Genomic DNA, 22704 nt, shown 5'->3' on the forward strand with positions numbered 1-22704 from the left:
GAACATGATCTTTTGTGCTGCAGTTGTATCTGATAAACAACAGCTGATGGTTTTCTCTACTTGACGGGAAAGTGTGGCTGTTCAGGGGCATCTTTGTTCTCTGTGAAACAGGGTGATTACCTAGAAACAGTATATGGTGCTTAGGACTCTTTGCAGAGAGGAAAAGTGCACAACAAGCAATAGCTGAAACAGGTCTTTTAATTGATTGGTAATCATATCTTCACTTTCTGTATTTGATAATTCACTCACTGAACAGCAAGAACATATTCATTTATTTGTCCTTAGACTGAGTCTGATATCAGTCCCTCCACAGCCTCTCTACAGCATGTTGGTGTCACAGGAGCCAGGCTGCAGTATCTTAAGAGTTACAATGAGTTTAACTGCTTTTCTAAACCAGGGGTACAATAAGGCATATATCACAGGGTTTAGACAAGAGTTAGACAAATACAGAATGTATGAAAAGTTATTAATTAAAGCTATAATCCAGTTGTAATCTGCCCATTTTATGGAGTATAATGGGCATACACATATTATAAAAACAACTACAAGAACCCCAAGATTCCTGGCTGCTTTCAGCTCTGATTTCTTTGCCTTTGGAGTCACTGAATGCTGGAGTGTGACAGCTGTAATGTGAGAGCGCATGGCACGAGCCTGAGACACAGCCACGGCAAATACTCTCAGATACAGAGCTACGATGACAGTAACTGGAACAATAAAGTTAACAACAAGATCAAAAAACAGTGAGATGTCATCACTGGACGTAAAACATGCTCCGTAGCAGAATTTATAACTCCCTGGTTGAGTCGGAAGATCCTTTACAAAGAGAAGGCTGTAGGTAACAGAACAGAGCCAACATAGACAAACACAGAATTTAACTCTTCTCGCAGTGACTTTAGTGGTGTAATGCAGAGGGTCACAAATAGCCACATAACGGTCAGCTGATATGAGCACTATGTCACCTATTGAGGCTGAGGGAATGATGATTGTAAGAAGAGAAAACGTAGCACACACAAAGTCACCAAGAAACCAGCAGGATGTTCTGCTGAGAACTTCTAGAGGCATCAGCACGAGGCCCACTAGAAGGTCTGAGACAGCCAGAGAGAGGAGGAGGATGTTGGTGGGTGTGTGGAGCTGCCTGGAGGGAAAGAGAAAAGCACCATTAAACCAACAAGAGTGACAAAACCAGTATTCAAAATGAAAATACAAATCCACATGAGTTTGAACCACATCAGTAGTTACCATATTTTTACAGACAGTTAAAATGACTTGGTTGAGGTCACGGTGGACAGAAACAATGCTTAATACTGGTAAGAGAGTGGACATGAACAACAGTCTCTGGCATCAAAGTCAGACATTTGGAGCAACATTATTCAGTACTAGCTCAAAGACAATTCTTCTAAATATACAGCAGCTGTTCACATTTTTAAGTTACAATTCCTGTAGAGAGAAGCTGAGAAGTTAATATCTGCCTGAAGTGGGAGATTGAGATGATGATGAGCAGGTTGAGAGCCACAGTGATCGGAGAGATGGAGTACAGCATAATGGTAACTGTTGGGGGCCAAGGAGGCGAGGGCTTCTTACAGGAGGTGTTTGGGAACTGTGGAAAGCAGAGCTCAGCTCCGTCCTCAACCTCCATCTGCAGAGATCTGCAGATAGCTGCAGCTCTGGCAGCTTTCTGAACTAACCTGAGTCATGTAACTGATTTATCTCTCTCACATTCTCTTCATCCCCTCCTCTCTCTCAGCCCGTTTGACTCTGATGCCCCTCCTCCCTCGCTCTGCACATCCCACCATCATCATCATCATCATCGCTCTCTCTGTAACCATGCCTTTCTCACTGTCTATCTATCCAATCTTTCTTTTGTCATTTTCTACACTTGTTTCCTTTCCTTTGTCCTATTATTGTCCTACGGATTACTTTTCAAGTTTCTAAAACAGTAGTCTTGCATTGCCAGCTCTGTCTACGCAGCCCTTTGGAGAACAGTCTGGCTACCCCCCAGATGCATTCTGGGATAGGAAAAAAAACAATAATTTGCATTTCTTTAACCCAATCACAATTGACTCGGGAGGCGCAAAAGTCAGTACGCAGAGACGGTGGCTCTGCAAAATAGTCTCGGGAAGGAAATTGTTTTGGTGACACATTTGCACCTGGCAAATGAAAACGCCACATACAATAATAAATGAAGTTAACTGCTGGCAGCTAAAGGTGTGTGCTTGATGACTGTTTGTATTCACCAAGAATGGAGGCTCCTAAAGAAGGCAGCTTAGATACTACTATAGCATCAATCAGTGTTGGGACCAAATCATCTTTTCTCAAGTCTCAAGCAAGTCTAAAGTAATTTAAGCATGGGCAAGTCAAGTCAAGTAACAGTTTTTGTCAAGTCCAGTCCTTAGTTAAGGGAAGTCAAGTCTTAAATGAAATTACTTTTAAAGCTAACATGTGAACTAGCCAATTCAGTTCTGATATTTGCATATTGGGCTAACATTTATTAGCTTATGTTAATTGTAGAGTTGACCCGGATACTCGGTGAGTATCCGGTACGGATAAAGCACTTTTGCCGAGTACGAGTATGATACGAGTAATACGAGTCAATATCTGTGCTCGGATTGAATGAAAATCCTCATATATAGTTTGTTTGTTATCGTGATCAAAACCATTGATCTGAAGCTCAATGCTGATGCTGTCATGTAAATAGTTTTCTAATCAGCAATAAATATAACAATTTCTGATCAAACCATATCAATTGCATGCTTAAAATAACATACTGGTTAAAGCCCCGCCCATTTCAAGACAACCCGACCCACTTCCGGGTTAAATCCCGTCCACTTCCGGGTTAGGCCCCGCCCAGTCCGAGTACAGCTACAGATACAGATAATGCTGTACTCGCTAGGCCTGGCAAACTCGATTCCTTTTTAGGATTCAGGTTATTCTGAGTCACTCACTAAACTGATCCGGGTTGTGCGAGTCACTTGAATCGTTTGAGTCAGTATTGTATGCTACATCCAAGGCAAGCTTTTGATTTGGATAAAATGCCATGTTTTCATTTAGAATCTTTTAATTTTATTTGAAAAAAATATCCATAAATATAAATGGTCTGAAAGAAAACCGATTATTCATTTAAAAATTACATGGAATTATATTTTTTAACTTTAATAGGACTGACAAATAAGAAAGCCATCTGGACTCTGAACATTTACAATGACTTAAAATCTCTTTAATGTAAATTCCATGCGCCCCTTTTTCATGTATGCACTGTATGCATTTAATGTTTTAAATGTGTATGTGCATCTGTATTTGAATAATAAAGTTTTGTGAAGTAAAAAAAAAAAAAACGAGTTGTCGGCGAGGCGAGCTTATAATGTTTCGGACTGTCTGCTCGACCTAATTGCATTTTAATATACTACATTTACAGTGCCTTGCGAAAGTATTCGGCCCCCTTGAACGTTTCGACCTTTTGCCACATTTCAGGCCTCAAACATAAAGATATAAAACTGTAATTTTTTGTGAAGAATCAACAACAAGTGGGTCCCAATTATGAAGTGGAACCAAATTCATTGGCTATTTCAAACTTTTTTAACAAATAAAAAACTGAAAAGTGGGCGTGCAAAATTATTCCGCCCCTTTACTTTCAGTGCAGCAAACTCTCTCCAGAAGTTCAGTGAGGATCTCTGAATGATCCAATGTTGACCTAAATGACTAATGATGATAAATAGAATCCAGCTGTGTGTAATCAAGTCTCCGTATAAATGCACCTGCTCTGTGATAGTCTCAGAGGTCCGTGTAAAGCGCAGAGCATCATGAAGAACAAGGAACACACCAGGCAGGTCCGAGATACTGTTGTGGAGAAGTTTAAAAGCCGATTTGGATACAAAAAGATTTCCCAAGCTTTAAACATCCCAAGGAGCACTGTGCAAGCGATAATATTGAAATGGAAGGAGTATCAGACCACTACAAATCTATGAAGACCCGGCCGTCCCTCTAAACTTTCAGCTCATACAATGAGAAGACTGATCAGAGATGCAGCCAAGAGGCCCATGATCACTCTGGATGAACTGCAGAGATCTACAGCTGAGGCGGGAGACTCTGTCCATAGGACAACAATCAGTCGTATACTGCACAAATCTGGCCTTTATGGAAGAGTGGCAAGAAGAAAGCCATTTCTTAAAGATATCCATAAAAAGTGTTGTTCAAAGTTTGCCAAAAGCCACCTGGGAGACACACCAAACATGTGGAAGAAGGTGCTGTGGTCAGATGAAACCAAAATCGAACTTTTTGGCAACAATGCAAAACGTTATGTTTGGCGTAAAAGCAACACAGCTCATCACCCTTAACACACCATCCCCACTGTCAAACATGGTGGTGGCAGCATCATGGTTTGGGCCTGCTTTTCTTCAGCAGGGACAGGGAAGATGGTTAAAATTGATGGGAAGATGGATGGAGCCAAATACAGGACCATTCTGGAAGAAAACCTGATGGAGTCTGCAAAAGACCTGAGACTGGGACGGAGATTTGTCTTCCAACAAGACAATGATCCAAAACATAAAGCAAAATCTACAATGGAATGGTTCACAAATAAACATATCCAGGTGTTAGAATGGCCAAGTCAAAGTCCAGACCTGAATCCAATCAAGAATCTGTGGAAAGAACTGAAAAATGCTGTTCACAAACGCTCTCCATCCAACCTCACTGAGCTCGAGCTGTTTTGCAAGGAGGAATGGGCAAAAATGTCAGTCTCTCGATGTGCAAAACTGATAGAGACATACCCCAAGCGACTTACAGCTGTAATCGCAGCAAAAGGTGGCGCTACAAAGTATTAACTTAAGGGGGCTGAATAATTTTGCACGCCCAATATTTCAGTTTTTTATTTGTTTAAAAGGTTTGAAATATCCAATAAATTTCGTTCCACTTCATGATTGTGTCCCACTTGTTGTTGATTCTTCCCAAAAAATTACAGTTTTATATCTTTATGTTTGAGGCCTGAAATGTGGCAAAAGGTCGAAAAGTTCAAGGGGGCCGAATACTTTCGCAAGGCACTGTATACACCAAACCTACAGTAGGCCTAGCTAGGCTACGTGCAGAACATTGTATGTTATTTCAGAAGTGAAAGAATGGCTTTTGTTGTTGATTTGCTTTACCCTGAGCTCGAGGAGAAGCTGCACCCGCTCGCTGCTCGCTCGTCTGAATCAGATCCACTCATGACAACGTAGCCGGCTGATTCAGTTGATTCGCGGGATTTACTGACTCCCGCGAGAACTCACGAGTCATCAACAACTCATGAGTTGTCTGCGAGCCGAGCTGAGTCGAGCTTGTAATGTTTCGGACTGTCTGCTCAACCTAATTGCATTTAGCATACTACATTTATACACCAAACCTACAGTAGGCCTAGCTAGGCTACGTGCAGAACATTGTATGTTATTTCAGAAGTGACAGAATGGCTTTTGTTGTTGATTTGCATTACCCTGAGCTCGAGGAGAAGCTGCACCCGCTCGCTGCTCGCTCGTCTGAATCAGATCCACTCATGACAACGTAGCCGGCTGATTCAGTTGATTCGCGGGATTTTCTGACTCCCGCGAGAACTCACGAGTCATCAACAACTCATGAATCACCAACAATCATCAAGGGGTTTGTTGTTTCTAGAAAATCTTCGGTCTCTAAAAATCTCCTTTTAATTTGTCTTTATATTAATTCTTTTCTTCTTTTAAAAAAAAATTTTTTTTTTTTTTTTAGTTTTTTTAATTAAAATTTAAAAATTAAAAAAAAAGTTATTTTAAATTTAACATGGAGTCAATATTCGAAGTCCTCGGATTATTATCTCAAAGTGATTATAGTGATTGGAGAAGTATCAATTATAAAAAGGTAAAATGCGGCGATAAAATCAAAACGTAATACTAAAGAAGAAAAGTTTATCCGTAGTTAATTGTGAGTGAAAATATTGTGATTCTAATGTTAGCTAACATCAGACCTTGTGCAGAACTCTGCTTAGTTCCGTCTGTTCTTCGATATCTAATTATTAATAATAATTATCGCCGATGAAATCCAACAAAATCAGTTAAACAAAATTTATATGTCAAAGTCAACAACAGTCAATATACAGAACAAATCGTTCGTATTTATAAATCAATACAGGAACCAGTGGCAACGAAGGTGGACTCTGGTGTCGGGCCACCTCGCCTTTGTCTTGGCCCAAAATTAGCACTCGGACATACCACAGAGACTACAGCTGACGGCCAAGTACCATATACAGTACAGGCCAAAAGTTTGGACACACCTTCTCATTCAGTGCGTTTTCTTTATTTTCATGACTATTTACATTGTAGATTCTCACTGAAGGCATCAAAACTATGAATGAACATATTAGTGGAGCGGCTAAGTGATATAATCGTTCAGTTTATGATACAAGCGTGAAAATTGGCATGAGCAGTCTCCATGGGTCACTTGACAAGAAAATTGTCCGAGCCACTTGAAATTTCAAGATGGCGGCCATTTTTCAAGATGGCCGACACCTTAGTGGAGCAGTTAAGTGATATAGTGGTTTATTTGGTGATACAAGCATGAAAATTGCTTGTAAATAGGTTAATGGGGTTTTAGTTAACCGGATGGTGTACAGATCGCACGGGATATAAATGGCATTGGATGAACGATCGGACTAAGTGTAGGGTTAAGGCATGAACTTAGTTGTATCCCATACATCAAAGTGCTTGGTAAAAGGTGGTAAAAGGATAAACCCTTGGCCTCTGCCTATACATTTGCTGCAGACATGGCAGAAGCCATCATAACAGTTGAGAAAACTAACTGGGACAGATGTTTCATTTGTCAGCAGGACACCAAGGAAAAACTCATTCATCCGAGTTTATTCAACAGAGAGCACGATCGTACTAGTTATGATACCATTGCAAGAAATGTTCCATTATTTCATAAGATCAATGCTCTGCCTATCTTACAAGCTGTAAACTTATGTTCAATAACACAAAGCTGGAAAGGGCCCAAAAGAGAGCATCTACTGCTGCTAAAGACACTGAAGATACCAAAGATATCCATGTCAAGAGGCCAAGAGGATCCCAGCCCTCGAAAGCTTTGTGCTTTATATGTGAAGATGAGAGTCGATCCCTTTACTTTGAGAAGCAATGACGATGAAACTTAATGAAAGAGTCAATGAACGTGCCAGGAATCTAAGCGACATGAAGCTCCTTGCAAAGCTTATTGTTGGGGATGTTGTTGCACAGGAATTTAAAAACCACCCTGCCTGTCTCGTTGGACTGTACAACAGAGAGCGAGACCATCTCAATGCCATCAAGCAAGAGCAGAGTCTCAAAAGCTCAGCTTTTGACTGGTATCCCTCTATTTGTTCAGAACTTGTCATCTACATCACGGACATGAAGACCACAAGTGACGGCACGGATTCAGTTATATTTAAGCTTGCAGATCTAGCCTCTCTCTACAAGCAACGACTGCAGCAACTTGGTGTCGAATCACCAGATGTGAATTCAACCAGACTGAAGGAGCAGCTGCTTTCTAGCATACCTGAGCTAGAAGAACACAAGGCAGGACGTGATGTACTGCTTGAATTCAAGAAGGACATCAGCTCTGTTCTTTCTGATGTTTTCCGGTGTAGGCCTATGGCTCGGCTTCCCCTCGCCACATCGGCGCATCGTGTTTTATTTTGTCACCAGACTATCACTGTGACATTTTCAGTTTAGTTCCTTAGTATTGTTTGAGATACTTTCTGTTTGTCATGGTTCCATGGCTGTGTCAGCCAGAGTCGCTGTTGCCTCTGGATCTGTTCTTATTGACATTCAGTATTAGTCATTGCTCAATTTTTTTGTTTGGTGCACTGTCCGTTCAGAACCACAACTGTGCTAATTTATTAATCTTATTTTTGTTTCCCCACCTCTCAGTATTAATTTCACATGTTTAATAACTGTTAGTTTAAAAAAAAAAAAAACTCCCTTGTGACTGTTACCTTGTCGTGGTAAGGGAGCTTGTGTACCTCAATGAACCCTGAGAGCTATGCCGGTGGGAGGCAACTCCTGACAGGCTTTACCAAACTGGACAGGTCATGGGTGAGGAGTCAGACAAAACAGTCAAACTACCTCTCTTGACAGAGTCTTTTGAGGAACCCACTACATTTCTATGAGAAAATGTATCATTTAAAGGGGTGATAGAATGATTATATAGGGTATTTCACACTGTTCCTTATGGTCTCCTAATGGGGTATGTAACATTAGTTGGGCTGAAAATGGCCTGGTTGATATTTTATTGGCCATTATGCATCCCCTGTGTTTTGGCCCTATTTGTAACAAGAGCTTTTCTTCCAAATATGGTATGGTCATGAATATTTAGATGAGCTGCGCGCTGCTTGGTTGAGCCTGCGCCCCTTAATACAACACATAGAGACGCTGAGTGGATTGGTGTGACGTTCGCCATACACACGCAGAATTAGAGGGGCGTGCTGGTTGGATGGGCAATGATCCTCAATACACATACATTAGAAACGCGACAGAATCTCATATTCCAGACACTGCAATGTTTCCTTACCAAATTCACTTCTGAGACTTTTTATGCGAGAAATCAACGATATAAAGCTCAAATCCTCTGGGCCAGTTTAACGAAAATGGTAAAGTGCCATTGTCGGAGTTCAGCTGCCTGTGTTAGGGGCTCGCCGCCTGGCCTGCCTTCCTCCACAGACCCCGGCTTGCTGTGAGCTCGATTGAGCTCGGAACGGCTGCTGCAGCCCACAGCACCTCATACCCGCGCAAAGTCACCGTTTGGGCTGGTGGACTACTACCAAATGCCGCTGCCCTGACAAAGCGCCAGGGCCTGCATCTCCTCTTCTGCTAGCTGCTAAATGGCCCGTGTGAGAGCGCGGTCAGCGAGCTTGTTACACCAGCAATCTCTTACCAAATGTTACACATATGTCACGCCACTTAGCTATACAACATATAACTATATGTTTTATAAAGCTAACAACGCGGTCCGATTTCAAGTTAATGAATATTTGTGAGCTGTACGGGTTTCGGTAGCTGCGACTGTCCCTGCAATCCTATGTGTACAGATTGGCGGCTAGTTAGCTTCATTTTTGGTCGTAATTTGAGTATATTTACAGTTTGAATTTCTCGCCACGCCACTTATACAACATCTAACTATATGTTTTATAAAGCTAACAACTGTGTCCGATTTCAAGTTAATGAATATTTGTGAGCTGTAAGGGTTTCGTTAGCTGCGACTGTCCCTGCAATCCTATGTGTACAGATTGCGGCTAGTTAGCTTCATTTTTGGTCGTAATTTGAGTATATTTACAGTTTGAATTTCGTCACGCCACTTATACAACATCTAACTATATGTTTTATAAAGCTAACGACTGTGTCCGATTTCAAGTTAATGAATATTTGTGAGCTGTAAGGGTTTCGTAGTTGCGCGACTGTCCCTTCAATCCTATGTGTACAGATTGCGGCTAGTTAGCTTCATTTTTGGTCGTACGAAAGTATATTTACAGTTTGAATTTCGTCACGCCACTTATACAACATATAACTATATGTTTTATAAAGCTAACAACGGTGTCCGATTTCAAGTTAATGAATATTTGTGAGCTGTAAGGGTTTCGTTAGCTGCGACTGTCCCTTCAATCCTATGTGTACAGATTGCGGCTAGTTAGCTTCATTTTTGGTCGTAATTCGAGTATATTTACAGTTTGAATTTCGTCACGCCACTTATACAACATATAACTATATGTTTTATAAAGCTAACAACGGTGTCCGATTTCAAGTTAATGAATATTTGTGAGCTGTAAGGGTTGTTCTAGCTGCGACTGTCCCTTCAATCCTATGTGTACAGATTGCGGCTAGTTAGCTTCATTTTTGGTCGTAATTCGAGTATATTTACAGTTTGAATTTCGTCAGGCCACTTATACAACATCTAACTATATTTTTTATAAAGCTAACAACGGTGTCCGATTTCAAGTTAATGAATATTTGTGAATTCCAGAGGAATTCTAAGAGGAGCAGCCCGCCTACGCATTGATAGAGCTCCATCCAGCCGCAGGCTCTATCAATGAGACTCATGGACAAGCGGCGTTTATTTTCCCAATCGTTTGTTTAAATAACTCAACACATTATAATTACACACATTATAAGATTAACTAGAATCTGTGGTAAGAGAATGCTGGCGTAACAAGCTCGCTGACCGCGCTTTCACTCACATACACCGGGCATTTAGCTAGCTAGCAGGAAGAGGGGAGTTGCAGGCCCTGGAGCTCTGTCAGAGCAGCGGCGTTTGGTAGTAGTCCACCAGCCCAAACGGTGACTTTGCGCGGGTATGAGGTGCTGTGGGCTGCAGCAGCCGTGCCGGAGCTCAATCGGGCTCACAGCAAGCCCGGGTTACACCGGGGTCTGTGAGGAGGAAGGCCAGGCGACGGCGGGCAGCAACACAGGCAGCACTAGCCTCTGAAGTCCGACACAGTCGGACAAAATTAGCAATTAGACATCAATTTTCGTAAAACGGCCCATATTTGACCTCTAAGTAGTTGATTTCTCGCATAAAAAATTCTCAGAAGTGAATTTAATGGTAAAATAGCATATGAACAATGTATACATTTTCTGAGATCTGCGCGACCTAGATTCAGAAGACTAACTGATCTCAGGTCAGTTGTGTAGCCTATGTAAATGTTGGGGCGTGACCGTTCTCTTAATACACCCATGGGCTGACAAAGGTTCCGGTTTTGGGAGGTTGACGTCAACTTCCAGCTTTGTTGGGATTCGCCCGTTTTCAGCGGCAGTTTCAAAATATGAAATTTTCATAGTAAAAGGGTGTCAATGGGATTTTGAGCTTCTATGTATGTCCTATTTACCCACCGAACTGTCGTTATTCAACTATGACAGGGTAAAATCGGTTTTGCATTCTATCACCCCTTTAAAGATCCACATGGCGGGCGGCAGTAATCCTGAAAAATTGCCGGCATCTTGAAATTTTATGTTGCTGTGGGCGGTTTCTTGTCAAATGACCCTTTGAGACAGCTCATGGCAATTTTCATGCTTGTATCACCAACTAAATGATTTCTTAAGCCTAATTGCTCCACTAAGGTGGTGGCCCTCTTGAAAAATGGCAGCCATCTTGAAATTTCAAGTAGCTGTAGGTGGCTTATTGTCTAGTGACCATCAGAGACTGCTCATGGCAATTTTCATGCTTGTATCACCAAATAAACCACTATATCACTTAACTGCTCCACTAAGGTGTCGGCCATCTTGAAAAATGGCCGCCATCTTGAAATTTCAAGTGGCTCGGACAATTTTCTTGTCAAGTGACCCATGTTTATGATACCCTTGTATCATAAACTGAACGATTCTGCCAAACATAAGCACTTAGCCGCTCCACTATATATGGAATTATGTACTTTACAAAAAAGTGTGAAATAACTGAAAACATGTCTTATATTTTAGATTCCTCAAAGTAGCCACCCTTTGCTTTTGATAGCGCTGCAAACCCTTGGTGTTCTCTCAATGAGCTTCATGAGGTAGTCAACTGAAATGGTTTTCACTTCACAGGTGTGCCTGGTCAGGGTTAATTAGTGGAATTTTTTTCCCTTATTAATGGGGTTGGGACCATCAGTTGTGTTGTGCAAAAGTCAGGTTGATACACAGCCGACAGCCCTATTGGACAACTGTTAGAATTCATATTATGGCAAGAACCAATCAGCTAAGTAAAGGTCAGTCAGTCCGGAAAATTGCGAAAACTTTGAATGTGTCCCCAAGTGCAGTCGCAAAAACCATCAAGCGCTACAACGAAACTGGCTCACATGAGGACCGCCCCAGGAAAGGAAGACCAAGAGTCCCCTCTGCTGCTGAGGATAAGTTCATCCGAGTCACCAGCCTCAGAAATCGCAAGTTAACAGCAGCTCAGATTAGAAACCAGATGAATGCCACACAGAGTTCTAGCAGCAGACACATCTCTAGAACAACTGTTAAGAGGAGACTGCAGGAATCAGGCCTTCATGGTCAAATAGTTGCTAGGAAACCACTGCCAAGGAGAGGCAACAAGCAGAAGAGATTTGTTTGGGCCAAGAAACACAAGGAATGGACATTAGACCAGTGGAAATCTGTGCTTTGGTCTGATGAGTCCAAATTTGAGATCTTTGGTTCCAACCGCCGTGTCTTTGTGCAACGCAGAAAAGGTGAACGGATGGATTCTACATGGCTGGTTCCCACCGTGAAGCATGGAGGAGGAGGTGTGATGGTGTGGGGGTGCTTTGCTGGTGACACTGTTGGGGATTTATTCAAAATTGAAGGCAAACTGAACCAGCATGGCTACCACAGCATCCTGCAGCAACATGCCATCCCATCCGGTTTGCGTTTAGTTGGACCATCATTTATTTTTCAACAGGACAATGACCCCAAACACACCTCCAGGCTGTGTAAGGGCTATTTGACCAAGAAGGAGAGTGATGGAGTGCTGCGCCAGATGACCTGGCCTCCACAGTCACTGGACCTGAACCCAATCAAGATGTTTTGGGGTGACCTGGACCGCAGAGTGAAGGCAAAAGGGCCAACAAGTGCTAAGCATCTCTGGGAACTCCTTCAAGACTGTTGGAAAACCATTTCAGGTGACTACCTCTTGAAGTTCATTAAGAGAATGCCAAGAGTGTGCAAAGCAGTAATCAGAGCAAATGGTGGCTACTTTGAAGAAACTAGAATATAAGACATGTTTTCAGTTAATTCACACTTTTTTGTTAAGTATACAATTCCATATGTGTTCATTCATAGTTTTGATGCCTTCAGTGAGAATCTACAATGTAAATAGTCATGAAAATAAAGGAAACTCATTGAATGAGAAGGTGTGTCCAAACCTTTGGCCTGTACTGTTAAGCTCGGGGGTGACTCAGGCTCAGAGACGGACAGAGAGGGTGAATTAAGATGTTATTTATTCAGCGTGTGAGGCAGCGAGAAAACAGTTCAGGGTGGAGCAGCTTCAGACCGGGATAGGAGCTGAGTGGGGTGGAGAGCCAGTAGCACTGAGAGCTGGATGACAAGGGTAACAGATAACAGCTGAGCAGGTTGCGGCGTGGGAGTGGCAGGCAGGCAGGCAGCAGGTACAGACGGGACGCCACTCTCTTGTTTCGCTCTGCTGTCCGTAGAAGGGCCTCGCGGGTGTCCACCCACACCTTGCGGCAGCGATGAAGGTTGTCCTGAACTGATGGGACGGCTAATTCCTTCTCCTGAGACGGGAACAAAGGCGGTTGGTACCCCAAAGCCGCCTCAAATGGAGAGAGGCCGGTAGCAGATGAGGCGAGGGCATTGTGGGCATATTCGACCCACGGGAGGTGTTTAGCCCAGGTGGACGGGTTCTGGGATGTCACACAGCGTAGAGCAGCCTCCAGGTCCTGATTGGTCCTCTCAGTCTGGCCATTGGACTGGGGATGGAAACCTGATGAGAGACTGACAGAGGCACCCAGAGCAGAACAAAACACCTTCCATACCCGGGAAATGAACTGTGGGCCTCTATCGGACACTATGTCCACAGGTATTCCATGGGGACGGAATACATGTAGGACAATGAGGTCAGCTGTCTCACTGGCAGACGGTAATTTTGGTAGTGCAACAAAATGGGCAGATTTAGAGAATCTGTCCACGATGGTGAGTATGGTGTCATTACCTTCAGACATAGGAAGTCCGGTGACGAAGTCCAAGGCCACGTGAGACCAAGGACGACTCGGGACTGGGAGAGGCTGCAGCAGGCCCGAGGGAGCCTGGTGGGAAGCCTTATTTTGGGCACAGATGGAACAGGCCGCCACGTATTCCCGGACGTCAGCCTCGACGGACGGCCACCAAAAATGCCTCTTCAGTAGCGACAGTGTACGGTTCATACCAGGGTGGCAGGAGAAGCGAGAGATGTGGATCCAGTTGAGCACTTGAGGCCGCACGGCTGAGGGAACATAGAGAAGGTTGGGGGGGGGGTCCATCGGCCGGTCCAGGTTCCGACTCTTGTGCCGATCTGACGAGGGACTCGATTTCCCAGTGAACAGCCGCCACCAAACAGGAAGCGGGCAGAACAGGCTCAGGATTGCTGGAGTCGTCTTTGTCTGTAAACTGGCGAGAGAGAGCATCAGGCTTGACATTACGTGTGCCAGGACGATATGTTAACACAAACTTGAACCTGCTGAAGAACAGAGCCCATCTGGCCTGACGGGAGTTTAGCCTCTTGGATGACTGGATGTAAGCCAGATTCTTGTGGTCTGTTCAGACTATGAAGGGTTGCTCTGCTCCGTCAAGCCAGTGCCTCCACTCCTCCAACGCCAACTTGACAGCAAGCAACTCCCGGTTACCCACGTCGTAGTTTTTCTCTGCAGGGGTTAATCTCCTGGAGAAAAAGGCCACAGGATGGAGCTTCTGGTCCGTGGGGGAACATTGTGACAGGACAGCCCCCACCCCCGAATCAGAGGCATCCACCTCCACAATAAAACTGTAATCTAGTGTCTGGGTTAATAAGAACAGGTGAGGTAGAGAACAGTTCCTTCAGTGTACTCACGGCAGACTCGGCCTCAGGCGTCCACAGGAACGGCACCTTTGGGGAGGTGAGCTTGGTCAGGGGGGCTACCACACGGCTGAAATCCTTGATGAAGCGGCGGTAGAAATTGGCGAAGCCCAGGAAGCGTTGTAGTTGCTTCCGAGATGTAGGTGTGGGCCACTCCGTCACCGCTCTGATCTTTTCAGGGTCTGGTGACACTTGTCCCCTCTCGATAATAAAACCCAAAAAGGGGACGGACTGCCGGTGGAACTCACATTTTTCTGCTTTAACATACAGTTTGTTTTCCATGAGGTGTTGGAGGACCTGACGGACGTGAGAGACGTGTTCCTCCTGTGACTTAGAGAATATCAAAATGTCATCCAAATAGACGAACACAAAACGGTGAAGAAAATCCCTCAACACGTCGTTAACCATGGCCTGGAAAACTGCTGGGGCGTTAGTGAGACCGAATGGCATGACTAGGTATTCAAAATGTCCAAGAGGGGTATTGAACACAGTTTTCCATTCGTCTCCCTGCCTGATCCTAACGAGGTGGTAAGCGTTACGCAGGTCGAGTTTGGAAAACACGGTGGAACCCTGAAGGGGTTCGAATGCTGAGTTGATGAGAGGCAGGGGGTACGTATTTCTGACTGTGATGTTATTTAGTCCTCTGTAGTCAATGCAAGGGCGTAATGTTTTGTCCTCCTTCTCCACAAAAAAGAACCCAGCACCAACAGCGGAAGACGAGGGACGAATGATGCCAGAGGCTAGGGAGTCGCCTATGTAGGTTTCCATAGCTTCTCTCTCAGTACGGGACAGATTGAAAAGCCGACTAGACGGCAAAGGGGCTCCAGGCAGCAGCTCCATAGCGCAATCATATGGCCTATGAGGTGGTAGTGAGAGTGCTTTGGACTTACTGAATACCTCGGCCAGGTCCAGATACTCTTCAGGGACTGAAGAGAGGTCTGGGGGTGTGACAGGGGAAGCAGGGGAACCTACAGAGGGCGGAATAGCCGACCCGAGACAAGCAGAATGGCAGTGAGTGCTCCAACTGTGTATTTTGTGGTTTTGCCAGTCAATATGGGGGTTGTGCAGGCTAAGCCAAGGGAAACCGAGGATAAGAGGGGAGGCCGAGGAGGAGATTACTTTAAACTGGATGGTTTCTTTAGGATTGCCAGACAGCATGAGAGAAACGGGGACAGTTTGGTGGGTAATATCGGCAAAATGATGGCCGTCTATAGCAGTAACTGTTACAGGTTTAGGCAGGGGCTTAACAGGGATCTCAGCCTGTGTGACCAGGTTAATGTCAAGGAAACTGTCCTCAGCTCCAGAGTCAATGAGAGCAGCTAATGGGAGAGACATATTCCTGAACTGGACTGTAGCTGGGATAACTAGACGGGGAGCTGTGGGCAGTGAGTCAGGTGTAGCACTCGCAAGTACGCCCACTTTTACCTGCGAGCTTTGTCTTTTGGGCGAACCGGACAGTTAATGAGGAAATGAGTGTTGTCCCCACAGTACATGCACTCACCAGCCCGCATGCGCCGTTCCTTTTCGGCAGGGGACAGACGAGCACGGCCCAGCTGCATGGGCTCGTCTAGTTCCGTGGTGGGAACCGCTGAGGTGTGTGGGCGGTGTCCGAGTGGAGGTGTCGCTCAGGTTGAAGAAAGCGAGGGGGCCCCGCCTGCGGTGCGGACCCGACCGCCCCTCTCCTGTCTCCTCTCCCGTAGCCTGTTGTCTATTCGTGTAGCAAGGGACACGAGAGACTGAAGGTTAGTAGGCTCATCACGAACAGCTAGTTCATCCTTAACCGTGTCACTCAAACCGTTGACAAACGCTCCCTGAAGAGCTTTGTCATTCCACTTGGAATCGGCTGCCAAGGTCCAAAAATCAATGGCGTATTCGGCCACGCTGCCTGTGCCCTGTCGTAGCTTCAACAGTCTCTTTGTGGCGGTACCGGCATGGTCCGGGTGATCAAACACAATTTCCAATTGAGAGGAAAAATCGTCAAACGACAGGCTGGCAATCTGCTGAGTGGAACAAGCCGCTTCTGCCCAAATCAAAGCTTTGCCCCTCAGTAACCCCAGAGCGTAATGTACCTTTGAGGATTCCGTGGAGAAAGACAGGGGCTTCTGTTGGAACACCAAGCGGCACTGAAGCAGGAAACTACGGCATTTGTTCAGTTCCCCGGTGAAGGGTTCGGGCGAGGTCGTAGGGGGTTCCCGGAGGGCAGGAGCGGAAGCCAAGCCTGGAGCAACTGCAGGAGGAACAGGCGGAAGAGAAGCAGAGGGAGGAAGGGTAGTGAGTGTTAGGTTAGCTACCTGAGATGTGAGCTGAGACACTTGATCCAACAACCGCTGGTTGTTATCCAATAGAGACCGGATGAGTTGGTCGTGTTGTCCCAATAACATTCCCTGTGAGTGGAGGGCGCGTTGTACGCCATCACCCGTTGTCTCATGTGGCGTCTCTGCTGAGTCCATGTTTGGCCAGTTCGTTCTGTTAAGCTCGGGGGTGACTCAGGCTCAGAGACGGACAGAGAGGGTGAATTAAGATGTTATTCATTCAGCGTGTGAGGCAGCGAGAAAACAGTTCAGGGTGGAGCAGCTTCAGACCGGGATAGGAGCTGAGTGGGGTGGAGAGCCAGTAGCACTGAGAGCTGGATGACGAGGATAACAGATAACAGCTGAGCAGGTTGCGGCGTGGGAGTGGCAGGCAGGCAGCAGGTACAGACGGGATCTGATCGAAGGAGAGACAGGTTACAACCGTGGCAGAAACAACTATAATGCTGAGAGTGTAAGAACAGAATCTGAGATCGCAGTACGGAGCCAAGTTACCACAGGTGGTGTAGGAACGAACTGGCGCTGGAGAGGTGACCAGCCCGGGTTGATAACTGCTGGTTGATTGATGACAATGAGCTGCAGCTGGAGGTAACAGAGCAGAGAGAGAATGGCCACGCCCCCTGACCTAGATCCTCTGAATGGGCTGTAGGGAAGGAGGAGACAGACAGACAACATACACAGGGAAAAAGGGAAGAGGAAACAAGTGGGGACAGGGAAAACAATGCCGGCCCATAACATGTACTGTATATAACATACATCAAGCAAATTAAATAACTATTCTTGTTTCCTAACTGCGTCGCAAGTTATAGGAGCTTAACGTTAGCTGGGAGCTTGACGGAGACAGTTAAAGTTTATGTTAGCTGCCCTACAGCTGTCAGAGTTAGCTTTGACTTCATATATTACCTTCAAATAGCTGTATTCTCAGCCCTCTGCTTGATTCCTTGCTGACTTCTAACTATTCTGATTCTCGGCCTGCTAGCATAGCCTAACAGTCAGCAAGCCTCGTGCCTTCCCACCTCCCATCTGTCCTCTCCTTTGCAGTCTGAATACATTTGGCTGGCGTAGTCTCGTTGTTTAGCACTACAAAATAACACTGAAAGTGTACCCTTGGCCAAAAGATGCAGAACCAGAAAAAGTAGGATTGTAAAGGGTCCAACAAGTCTTCCAAACCAATGACAATATAGGTTGAGAAGGAGCATTTCATTAATTGACACCCTATCGTTGGCAAGAAAATACTACCCACTACTTTTGTTTTCAAAGAGGAGACGATCCCCAGTGTCCAGGGTGAAAGTCCGGTTTTTGTTTGACCACAGAAATATTTTGCCCAATTGCTATGGCCCCGTCCGTACATTTTGGTGCACTCCGGCAGTACATCACCCCTAACCCTAACCCTCTGAATCTGCTAAATCATCCACTTTATTTACCAGCCAGTCTCTATTTGCTGCTGAGTTACACCAAAGTCTTTGGTTCAGTAGGGTTTTAGGGCCCTGACACACCAACCCGCTAATCGGCCTGGGGAGGTCGGTGACTCGATTCTGTTTGGTGTGTTCCGTGCCGCCGTCCGTCAGTCGGCCTTCATTTTGGCCGACCTGACTTGCTGGGTCGGAGGGCGGGCAGTCGGAGTCAATGACCAATCTGATTGGTGGAGTGCAAACCCGGAAATGGCGAGCGGGATGAGTGACGAACTAAAATCTTTGAAACTGACCTTTGTCGATCTGAAATGAAGACAGATTCAGCAACTGTATGGCCTATTTCTCGCTTAAAATGTTTTCAGAAACACATATCAGTGAACTACTTTCGTAAAATACGAGATCGTATTTTGAATAAGCTGACATTATCAGTCAGCTGGAGAAGCCAGACCCATGTGACGCGTTCGTCATTTCCGGCTTTCATTTTTTGTATTACGTCTGGCGCACGCGCAGAACGGACGCGCAAGTCGGCGTCACTTCGGTGTGTTCCGAGGCACTTTTTGGACCTCAGGGAGCAGTGGTGGAATGTAACGAAGTATAAATACTTCAGTAAACTTTTCACGTATCTGTACTTTACTTAAGTACAATCAATAGTGCATACTTTTGACTTTTACTTTTTGCAGCAATTATCTATACTTTCTACTCCACTACATTTCTACAATGTTCCGTTACATTTTCTGATCAGTTTTTCCCCCTGCCAAAACGTCTTCCTGACCATCACACGTTTGCAATCCACAGGGAAGCCTTCAGCAGCAGCCGTCCAGCTCCTGGTGCCGCTCGAGATATTACGAATCCCACTATGGCCAGGCTAAGACCCGTCCTTCAATAGCATTTATTGGCCAGGCGCATACCGCTCCCATTACTGCTGCTGATCCCGATACTCGGCTTGGTCATATGTGAAGCATCCATTCACATAGGGTTAAATATACAACCCGTATATTTATCTAAAAAACACTCCTGGTCCTCCTCAGCTGTGAAGTCACGTACTTGTTGTCCAAGCCCGTGCTAAATAAATGTGTGCAGCATGCAAAGTCGAGCTTCATGGAGATTACCCTGATGGATAACCAGAATTGTGAGTCAGAATGTAAACTGGGCCACATATGGTAAGCACAATTACATTAACCTTAAACTAACTTAATTAAAATGCCATGGCCCATACTGTTTTTTTGTTAATTATTAGAATATAGACATTAAGAGAATAAATCGTTATGCAAGTACTTTTAATATTTAAAAGTACATTTAAAATCAGGAACTTTTTACTTTTATTTAAGTAGGGTTGTCATCGTTGTACTTTTACTTTTACTAAAGTAAATATGTCTCTGGTTATTTGTACTTTTACTTAAGTACTGAGATTCAGTACTTCCTCCACCACTGCTGCTGAGCTACACCAAACTCTTTGGTACAGTGGGTTTTATGATGAGAGGTGAGTGTCTGGCATCGTAAGGCATATTAGTGGTGTTAGAGTGTGGTCCCCCCAAAGTGCTTCGAGTGTCTATGATGAAGCGCTATATTAAATTATTGCATTGTCAGACACAATATGATTGCATCATATGTTAATGAGTTCATGCTGATGCTTGTTTGTCTTCACACCTCTGCTGGCAGTGACACCTCATTGGTCGAGATGTATCATCTGACTAACGCATGCATGTGTGAACAAACTTCCTGTCCAGAGGGGTTCAGCACACTGCCTTTAGGAGCCACTAATGGGCTGCAAAACATTGTTCACAGAGAGGCAAATTAAATCTCACGGGACCTGACTATTTGTGTGTCTGACAATGCCCACTATACACAACAAAGGAAATGGTCATTTAGCCCATCAAACACTGATCTATTGGGAGATGAGTTTGGCATTTCAGTTTTAGCTCTGCTAATTAAGACACCAAAGCATACACACAAACGTTGCCTCATTTGCCTACTTGCTGAAGACTTTGTTTTAATGCAGTTTTTATTTTGAATACCATATGAATGTAAGGGGCGCCTAAAGTTAACTTTTTTGGCCACCAGCCACACAGGCTGGGATTAGTGTCCCATTTGAAAATAAAGTTATTTTTTAATTTTTTTTTTACTTTACGGAACTATGTCCCCTTCTGCATCATGTGTGAACAGAATGTACAAATGTACTGATCAAACGCAAACCAAGATCTTTTTCTAAACATATCTAAGTAGTTTTGATGCATTTACCTAACCAAACTGTGACTGTTTAAAACCACGTCAGTTAGGGTTAGATATGAAGGCAGAAAATGCTCCTGTGGGTCATATTCCCTCTGTATGCTCTGATGTCTACATTTGAACATTTGACCGACCAGATCAGCGGGAGAATGGTACATTGATTTCCGGATTTTGATAAACGACTCGTAGCCACATGCCATCAACGTCCAACGTCAACTACATTAATTCAAAATCCATCAAGCGCTATGTTTAGACAGAAACGATGTGAAGAGAAAACGCAAAAATGCCGTTGCGTTACTTTTTATTATATATATGCGTGCATATGGTGACGCAAAAGTATGTGAAATTCGATGTAGTATGCACACCAGGTGGCTAGGTGGTAGTGTGAAGCACTGGCACACAACACCACCAAGTCCTCGCGCCTGTGTAGAACCTTCCTTCTACTTCTCTCCCTCTCCTCCTCCTCTCTCCCTCTCCTCTCCCTAGTAGTGTGAAACCAAAACATGAACGCTGACAATTTTGTCTGGACAGACGAGGAGGTGGCATAACAGGGCGTGGACTGGGAGTCCTGCCAGTCAGAATATATAGACATATGGACCGAATGTCTTCAGCAGTATCCTGTACCTGGAGGGACGTCATATCCACACCAGAAAGACGCGATCTGTAAAAGTCAGATATCATCAGAGCTGAAAGCCATCCGGACCAAGTCCAGGCAGGCTGTGGATACCCAACTGTGGAGTGGCCATGGGCGAGTAATCACTCTATATTTATATTTATGTAAAGAAATATGGGCTGGGTCGCCAGCCACCACAACATTAGAGGCTGCAGACTTTTGCGTTTTTACCCTTTAGACGGGAACGCGGCGGTGGAGCCTTTCCAAGATTTCCATTCTGCAGTGTGGTTTCACTCTATTGCGTTTTTAAGCCCCAAAATTGCCGCCGCCGTCTAAACGAAAAGCACATTTAATTAAATATTTTTTTTGTTTTCACCTGCGAGCATTCTCGTGTAAACAGGGCCTAGAACGGGCATTGACTTTGGTCTCCTGGTATACACTTGGCTGCGTCAAATGAGGAGGCTTCGTTCATTTTCATTTAGGCCACAGACACACATGTTGTCGAGCACTTTGTAGTATGGATTCTTCAGGACAAGTAATACGTTCAAGAATGGGAACATATCAATTCTTTCAGTGACACCTGTGTTGCTTGTTAATAAAGTTAATAATATGGCCTAATGTGATCCTATAGTGCTTATTGAAAATAATAATGCTAAATGATCCATCTGCATTGAGGCCACTGCAAACCTATAACCCAAACATCATCAGCAGGAATATCAACAATTCTAGTTCCTTGTTTACTTCTGTTGAAAAGTGATCCTACATAGTTACGCATACCTGCCAACATTTGGTTTTCAAAATACGGGAGATTTGTGCGGGGGCATGGCGGCGCGGGAGGGGGGAGGTTTATGTTGAATAAAGTGATAAAAAGATCCCAATATAGTATGTTGGAAAAGTCATAGTATAGTATGTCGAAAAAAGTGTAAAGAAGCAATTATATAGTATATCGAAAAAAGTGATAAAAAGTCACAATATATTACGTCAATAAAAGTCACAGTATATGTCGAAAAAAGTCATAGTTTAGTATTTCACAAAAGTCATAGTATACTATGTCAAAAAAAAAAAGGCTATAATATATTATGTCAAAAAAATGTCGAAAAATAGTATAGCATGTCACAAAAGTCATAGTATACTATGTTGAAAAAAAGTATTAAAAAATCAATAATACTGTATGTCATAATAGTGATTAAAAAAAGTCATGGTATGTAATAAAAAGTCAGACGAGGTGGCAGAGTGGTTAAGGTGATGGACTGCTAATCCATTGTGGGGGGGAGGGGGGGTTGTTTACTGTTAAGTGTACTGTAAATCTGTGCTACCAACATTGCCATCTTGAGTTCAGCTTGCTTCGCGTTTTCTCTCTACTCCTCTAACCCTAACCTCAACCCTCTTTCCTCACCACCTAACTCCCCCCTCTTTCCCACCCTATTTACACTCCCAACCCCCTTCCCCTCCTTCCTCCTACCCCCCTCCACCAGTTCTTTCTGATGCACAACCCGGTCCTTCAGGCCTCTGTACGTTGGAGGTGGGGGCGGCCGGGGGGCCCGGCGAGGTGACTCAGCTCCCAATCCAACTCCCTAAATGTAACCCAAGACGACAGGTGGGAGTGGAAATTAACCCACTGTCG

At 44.5% G+C, this 22704-nt stretch overlaps 1 protein-coding gene across 1 annotated transcript; it reads right to left on the reverse strand.

Moving 5' to 3' along the window:
* Positions 1-318: 318 nt before the first annotated feature.
* Positions 319-1636, reverse strand: LOC120567913 (trace amine-associated receptor 13c-like). The gene is made up of 2 exons (XM_039814984.1): positions 1470-1636; positions 319-1135 (listed from the first exon to the last, which is right to left on the reverse strand). The coding sequence occupies exons 1-2, from the start codon at positions 1634-1636 to the stop codon at positions 319-321; spliced, it is 984 nt and encodes a 327-aa protein (XP_039670918.1).
* Between the last annotated feature and the right edge of the window lie 21068 nt (positions 1637-22704).

The sequence above is a fragment of the Perca fluviatilis genome, chromosome 11 (assembly GCF_010015445.1).
Source record: "Perca fluviatilis chromosome 11, GENO_Pfluv_1.0, whole genome shotgun sequence".
Classification (NCBI taxonomy): domain Eukaryota; kingdom Metazoa; phylum Chordata; class Actinopteri; order Perciformes; family Percidae; genus Perca; species Perca fluviatilis.